The following is an 8681-nucleotide window of genomic DNA, read 5'->3' on the forward strand; positions in this document are numbered from 1 at the left end:
AAAAAATGTAGCATTGCATAATATTTACTAATTCATAAAGTAAATTAATCTACTATTTTTACAATTTATTATCTACATCAGTTTCTGTATCATCCTGTATACTAATTAATAGATCGGGTCTTTCTTCTTCGAGCATAGAGAGAGCAGCTTGAAGTTCAATATTATCTCCAGGATCATTAATAACAAGGAACTTAAGTGCCGGCATCCGTGCAAGTGCATATATGCAACCAGCGCATAACTTGCAGCCCATCAAGTTTAAGAATTCTAGTGTTTCACCATTCTGCCCAGCTATTCTATCAATACACCATACATCTACATACTTGTTATTTCTAAGTGATAGCCACTTGAGATAATTCAAGCCACTCAAATTTTGAAGACCTTCATATCTGATCCCATTATGGTGGAAGTTTGAGCAATCAATTGCTTCAACAAAATAACCATCTCTATATGTGTCCGGTAGTTTCAATGTAACTACATCACCAACGAGCCATTCTTTTTTATCCTTCAATCTGAAATTCAAACATGTATGTTTATTAACTAGCTTCTCTGTATACTTTCTAAATATAACATGGGCCATAGATAGTTTTTTTTTTAAATCATCGGTTGGTGGATAAGTAAATGGTCCACTTGAAGTGGTTATAACTGCCCATAGACATTGAAGCATTTCTTACATTGCTGATGTGCAACCAACCATGGTAATTAAGATGATTGTTCCTTGTATTTGTAGCTATACTGTCTTACTTAACACTCAAACCACCACACAATAGTAATAAGTATTGCTGTTTGGTGGTAGAATATATACTGAGTACCTAACCAGATGAGATTGTACGAAACCTTACTTATCAAATGGGCTATTGAAAAATTATAAAAAAATATGGCAAATCCTGATCCTGGTACACAAAATCGTACATTATTTAAAAGAATAAATCAATGATATGATTACAAATTAATTTAAGACAAATATACATATTACTAATAAAATGTTTCACTTGCTTCAAATTATTAGTCTATATTTAGTATTTAAATGTTGTTTTGTGTATCAGGTAACAAAAAATAATAATAAAATATATATCACACATTGTAATTAGGTCAGTATACCTCACAGCTGATTGGCGATACACAAAAAAGTGTAATGCTGCTAAATTCGAACCAAGGGCGACTACTCGCTCTGGTAAGTATTTTTGATTTTGTATTTCTTGTATTACTCTCATTTCAGCCCACCATTCTTTTAAATCTTGAAAGGTCAAATTAGGAAGATTCTGCATAGCATTTAGAACATTCATGCTAGGGCTTTTTTCAACGAAAATGGATAATTTGCTTGTCCATTCCCCATCACGTTGTGACCACGGTCTCCTCCATTCGGGATATTCTTTACCGTGCACTTTACGCGGTTGGCGACCAGCTTCATCTCGTTCATAGATGGATTTGTATTCGCTATAATTTCGAGAGGTTATACACAAAGTGCGTAAGATACTGCTATGTTTAAGGTTTTGTGCCATCATTCATATCTGAAAATACTAAGTTTTATACATTTGGGAATGCCAAAAAATCAAAATATCTCATTGACTTTGACAAATGCCATCTGGTTTTGACAGTCCATTGTGTAGTGCGAAAACAGTTAAATTAAAAGATGGAAACAAATAACATTATAATTATATTTTGTTTTTTAAATACTTAATCCCTTTTACCTAACTCTATATTATAAAAGCGAGGATTATTTTAAGATAAATTATATCTTAAAACCAAGTAACTTTTACTAAGATTATATTTGGTATTGCTCAAGTAGTATAAGTTTGTACTGAATTTTTATTTTTTATTTTATGTAGGTAAGTAACACTATATACCGTAATGAACAAGTAGTAAAGTAGCAAAATCACCATCTAATCCTGACACTAACCGCAATACCGTTGGACAGTTTCTCGTTAATCTTGTTCTTAAAACGAGCTAGGAATAGCATTACAGGCGACGGACGCGATCCAAACAACGTTAAATCAAGATTGGATTGTGAATGTGGGAGCTTAATTGAGATGTTAATTTGATTGAGCCCGGGAGAACAAGGGGACTCCTATCGTTTGGAGTAATATCTTAAGCAGTCTTAACGTATTTGCTTTATCCCATGTGAGAATGGCATAAATTTAATTGTACCGATTGCATTGTCGAATTATCACAATCCCTATAAATGGAACAGTATGGGATGAATTTTATCCATACGAAGTCGGGACAGGCAGCCTGTCATGTCCTGTAATAAAAGGATATTTTGCAAGCATAATATCTATCATCTTGGAAAGCGAACATAATTTTTTTTGGGTGGCGTCCAGCTCCATGATCCATTTTCCCGCTGTCTTCTGGCCAATTAATCTTAATTCAGTGACTGTACCTTATTTAGCCTAACTATTTAATTTGTATTGTGTTGAATGTTATTTTTTCATAAAATATACTGAAATAAAATAAAATATTATTAAGTTTTAAAAAAGTTTACATCCTACGTTTTTAACAGCATGTTTCCACTAGAAAACTTTGTAGTAACAAATTTAATTTACTTATTGAAAATCGCATGTGCTGTTGGTAGAATAAAAACACTCGATAGCATTATAAGATTATAACGCAAGAAAGTTACTTATAAAATCAACATAATGATATATCCGACTGAACTTACTGTCCTAATGCAGTTTTGCAGGTTTATCCACGTGTTCTCAAATATTTTTAGTATTACTAGATACTCGCTTACATATTTATAATCATCATCGATTCAATACACAATCAATAGGTTTTACTAATTATAACATTAAAACCCGTTTTGGTCTTATTTATTTGCGTGATGCTTCACGTTATTGTCTTAAAATACGTTTTTGAGCCATCGTATCTGTAAGTAATATAGCAGTTTTGATAAGGAATACTGTGTCTTTATTAAAAATTTGAAGTACCTATTGTTATGTGAAAGTGAACAAACGTCAGTGAACGATAATATGTATGCTACATTACTATAATATAAAGAAAGAACGAAGTGCTAAGCTGATTTTGATAACATTATGTATGATTTTTGAAAGTCTCATTAAAATTACGTAGTTGAAACAATCTAGGTAAAAAAAAAACAGAATCCGTCAAAAACATTTTATGGTTTAGAATGACTTCTTATTACAAATCTCATAATTGTAATCAAGATATGTATATTATAATTCGTGTAAAATAGTTTCTCATTATAGATAATCTACATAATTTACATTTCCAAAAGTTTGTACGTTTGGCTACTTTTATTCAATCTTGTTAAATGACGATTCAAAACCCGAGCCTTTTTAAAAATCCATTCTGACAAACTTATAAAATCAAATTTGAAAATATTAAAGTAATCTAACTTATTGTTTATAATAATTCGTCTCTGCTCAGTAAATTATTAATAATAATGTCTTTACGTCCTTGTCGTCGATAGGATAGAATATATTATATTCGCTGCGTACCTACTAATATAATCGTGCATAATATACATATATAATCTACATATAGAATCTACATCTATACTAAAATTATAAATGTAACAGTATTTCTGTTTATACTTTCTCGGTTAAACCACTGAACCGATTTTGATGAAATTCGGTTTGAAGCTAGTTTGAACCTTAAAAAAAGACATAGGTTATGATTTTTATACCTAAAACCTGCCGTCTGTCCCTCCTAACACGCGGGCGGAAACGAATAATTACTTATTTGATATCAAATTAAGTAATTTAGTTTTGAAAACGAAAAGGCCGATATCGTAATGAAATAAGTTAAAACGACGCCCTGCATTAGCACATAGTTGCTTTGCAGTTCTACTATAGTGTAGTAGTTGATTAATTCTTGTTGTAGCGTTAATTCAGAAGTTTTGCTCCACGCCAGGCCGCGTCCGGGTAAATGTACGGTGACATCAACTTTGTCGTTTTCTGCCTTCAAACTCACAAAATTTGGTAACTTCATAGTTCACTAGGTTTTATATTCAGCTTCATCAGCTTGGAAATGAATTATATTTAGTGTTATATAAAATTACATTTAAATTCAGAAAATTAAACCGTGTGTAGTGGTAGGTGGCCTAGGTAGAAAGTCTGGTTTCCATTACTAGTGTTAATAATAGGTAATAAATATTACTTTTAAAAATTATTTGTTAAATTTTAGCGAAAGTATTATAATTATATTTTATTACGTTTAAAGATATAAGAATAGGTAGTTTAGTTTCAAAAATGGTTAGTTAATAATTTCAGAAGTTTTCCAGTAGGTCAGGTAACAGCCTGTCTGCGGTTCTGGGAAATAGAATTTGCAGGTTTGGAGTTTGTTCTATATACTATATTGGAAACTATTTCATTTTCCAATATATTAAAATGTAGTAAAGTTTTACCATTTATTAAAAATTGTAAACAATAACGATCACTGTAATTATATGTCTATTTATATACATACTTCCGATTTGGAGTGAAATATTTAATTTATTTAAATTTTAAAGTATATTTTCATTCGCTTCGATATAAATATTGTTCTACAGGATTAATCGTAATTGGTTCAATAGAACCATCATAATATTGAGTTACTTGGCACCTGCTTCTAAAAAAGCACTTCTTAGACATAATTATGTACCTACAATTCTTGGGAGAAATTAAAAAACTTCGGTTAGACTTTGTATTTAATTCATTGGTCAAATTGAAAACGATTTTAAATTAATTTTAACAATACGATCATATTTTTACATGCATAGCATCACAATTGTATATTTTTAAATATAGATAAAATATTTAAAATGATTTGTAGAATTTGTTTTGAATCGAATAATCAAACAATAACAGTATAATATATTAGAATAAATCGTCAAAGGTCTGTTTGAGCATTACATTAATCCCTTCTCTAGAGGACAGTCAAGTTCGAGCGGGCAATTTCAAAACAATTTCTGTTAAAGATTTCCCAACAGACACACAAAGCCGTTCACGAAAATAGCTCATATAACGTATGAAAATTCAATTCCTAAAGTATTGTATGTAGTTTTAAAATGCTATATTCATAAGGTCAAAGTTAGAAACAAAAATTTTCAAGGGGCATAAATTAAACGCGTTTTCAAGTTAACAAAAATGTTTCAGTTCCGATGTATGTTTCGTTGTTAATAAATTTTACACTAGATTAAGTCTGCTATTCTACATTTATGGTTTATGCTACGTCTATGCCACTTGAATTTTTAGTTGAAGTTTTCCAATAAATTAAGCAGCACTTTTAGTTTAGAAGAAAAAAAAATGGTAAAGTAAGAAAAATTTAAAAGCATTGCATTAGCGAGTTATTTTAGGAATATCATAGGAAAAGGAAAAGCTCTATCCTCAGTTCATTTTTTCAAACACATATTTTTCACAGACTATGAGAATAAGCTACCCCTAATTCATTTCAATTACAGATTATTTAGTTTATAGGTGTAAATATGATTGACGATCATAGTCTTGAAGGAAGCAACTGAATACAAGCAAAGACTGACAATAATAGTATTTTTCCTTTTTTTTAATAATATTTCTTTCTTAATCTTTGGAATATCTTTGATTTCAGGTAGAAGAGAATTTCACGGAGATGTATTATTAAAAGAAATTGAATTAAAAAAAAAATCAGGATTTAAAAATAAAAATGTATATAATCGAAACATTATAATGATGCCCTATTGTACTTTTTCCAGAAAATTGTATGAAAAATAAAAATGGTGTACGGTGAGTGGGCATTTCCGATGGGTACTAAGATGTTATGCTAATATATAACATACACAAACACACATACATACAAGACACGATCACATACATTACTCCGATTCCAATGTAAGTAGCTAAAGCACTTGTGTTATGAAAAATCAGAAGTAACATCAGAAGTACCACATACACCCAGACCCAAGACAACATAGAAAACTAATGAACTTTTTCTACGTCGTCTTGGCCGGGAATCGAACCTCGGAGTGGCATACCCATGAAAACAAAATAATTGATGTGCAGCAGAAGAATAACTAATGTGTTGAGATGCGCTCAGATAGGCTTGTGTAAAGCCGTATCTCCTTCTGCTGTCAGTATCGAAAAACTAAACAAACATAAATCATAACATAGATGCAGATATTTCAAGAGGTTAAAATTTTATTTACTAGAATCTGTTAACAATGACCAATTTAATTTGATAAGATAATATGCATTTTAATTATGATCTTATAAACTTATAGCAATAGTTATATGTAAAAGTCTAGTAACCTACGCTATCTATTCTAAAAATCTAAATATATTGCAACATTGTACATATATCACATTGTGTGTATCATAGTAATATATAAGTTTTGAGTGATATAATAATAGCTTATGCATAATTTCAAAGATGAGATGGACACAGGCAATATATATAGAAAGTCAAATTAAAATAAATATATAACATAGCATGTTTATGATTAGTATATAATAAATATTTTAGTATGGTTACTAGTCAGGTACCCGATAGGACTTATCCTGTTAGATCTAACTGTTTAGGCTGTGCGTTGTGTCAGTTAGTAAACTAGATCAAAAACCGGCTTCGCTCGGGTAAAATAAATAAAACGAAATATATATGGTTTATCCTTTACTATTCATATTACATATAACTTTTTATTCGGTCGTTTTATTTATATGGTGATCGTAATTTATTGTGGATAATTATGCATCGAGTCGACCGTACCCCTGCACGAAATGATTATTTGAAACATACTTTCTGAACGCACCCGTAAACATCAAACATAGCCGCCCGTTGATTTGTCATGTTATTGAATTTTAAGGAATTAATGTCGAAATATCTCGATGAGAGCTTCGATCTCAGTCCGGAGAGAGATCACCGATGAACGCAAAACTTTTGTCTTCCAAAGCAAAGATGTGAAATTATAATTAAAAAGAAACTTCATGTTTCTACGTTTGAAAGCGTAATAATTTTCTTTTTTAGCTAAAAAAAAAATATTATATTAAAAACATTTAATTTTTGATTCAATAGCTTCAATTACTTGACGAATATAACGCATATTATATATTATATATATTTATAAACGTTCTTTTAGTAAATCAACAAGAGTGATTGACAGTAGCGGATTTGCAGTCCTAGTCGCTCTAGGCCCCAGGCCATCTGCCGCCCCTTTTACAGCACCCATTATTATAGACTAGATAATAATTCACGAATTTACTTTATTCCCACATTTAATTGATTCAGTAAATTGTTTAACTTAAACGTAGCTTATAAAGCTTTTCAGTTCTTCTGGCAATGTATCAATTACTACCAAAAAAGTATTTATACTCACCAGGCAGCAGCTTACGCTTTCGATTGCGTCAAATGTCTGTTTCATATTCCTGTACGTAGGACAGTTTTTTCGTTTTTTTTTTCGAAATCATTGAAATTATATCTTGTTTTGCCAACAAAATGTATTAAAGTCTCGTACAATTCTATGACAATGGTAATGTCAATTTCCCCACTCTGAAGTTTTTTACTTGTAGCGTTAATGCGACCTTGTAAACATACCCAAAAAACAGGCATGAGTGGCTTTCAAACGAATACCCCTTGCTTCGCATATAACGGTTCTCTTCTGTTGTATGTCATTTTCGATGGTGACTAACGTTTTATGGATTTCTTTTCAGGATTCGCGTAAACTTTTGGATTCGTCTGCACGATCTGACCAACGAGTCGTTAACTTTTGACAGTGAAGTGGATTTGAAGGTGTTCCCAAAACTGAGTTGAGGCTGCAAAGAAATTGTATAACTCTTGGAGTAGAGAAAAGAACGAACAAGCCTCTTGGCTGCTTTCAGCTGCACATTCACCTACTAAATTAAGCGAGTGTGCTGTATAGGGAACATAGTCGGCAAGGGGTGAAATTTCCTTTATTTTAACTTGAAGGCCGTTGTATATGCCTGACATGTTAGCTGCATATTATTGCCCGAGGCAGTTTTAAATGTCAATTGTGATTTGTGGCCTATGTTAGGAATAAACTTGAGGAACCGTTCTACAGGTGATCCATTTGGCAGGACATATCTGAGCTGATCTACGTGTGATATATCCGATGTCGAGTCAATGTTAATATTTATAATTGTATCCAAAACTTTGTTTCCCAAAAGTCGAATGAATTCTTCGCACGGATCGAACTTACCAATAAGCTCTAAGGACATCAAATAATTTCCACAGATTTTTTGTCGTTTACTTTGAAAGGCAAGCCACGTGATGCAAGCACTTTTACGCATGCAACTACTATTTCCAGAATGTTTTTCCAGCAATTTATTTCTTCATCTAATTGCATAGTTTAGTCATTGAAACTTTCTTTTTTGTCGAACTAACTCTCCCCGCCATTAAAAAACAAACAAGGACCACAAAAAATACATCCAGTACGAAATTATTTCAATTATAATTATACGGTACGCGACCCTTAAAATTATTAGATACTTTGCTCAAATGCAATTATTTATTGTTAATCTTGTTATCATCAGTGATTTTTTTTTTGCCGATTGCACGATTTACCGCCCTTTATATCCGGCCGCCCTAGGCCAGGGCCTATTGGGCCTTAGGGCAAATCCGCCACTGGTGATTGAAATAAAACATATTCTATCGATTTTTTTCTTCAATTATATGAATTTTTGAATTTTGATATTTGGTGAAATTCCAACCGAACCGACGTGAAGTTGAAGTACATAACTAGTACAACATACATATAT

The 8681-nt window shown here is 31.6% G+C and overlaps 1 protein-coding gene across 1 annotated transcript; it reads right to left on the reverse strand.

Annotated features, from left to right (window-relative positions):
- Positions 1–21: 21 nt before the first annotated feature.
- Positions 22–1567, reverse strand: LOC125071348 (distal membrane-arm assembly complex protein 2). Its single transcript, XM_047681553.1, has 2 exons — positions 1099–1567; positions 22–509 (listed from the first exon to the last, which is right to left on the reverse strand). The coding sequence occupies exons 1-2, from the start codon at positions 1500–1502 to the stop codon at positions 59–61; spliced, it is 855 nt and encodes a 284-aa protein (XP_047537509.1). The 5' UTR covers positions 1503–1567; the 3' UTR covers positions 22–58.
- Positions 1568–8681: the final 7114 nt, after the last annotated feature.

This window comes from Vanessa atalanta, chromosome 19, assembly GCF_905147765.1.
Source record: "Vanessa atalanta chromosome 19, ilVanAtal1.2, whole genome shotgun sequence".
In the NCBI taxonomy this organism is placed as follows: Eukaryota; Metazoa; Arthropoda; class Insecta; order Lepidoptera; family Nymphalidae; genus Vanessa; species Vanessa atalanta.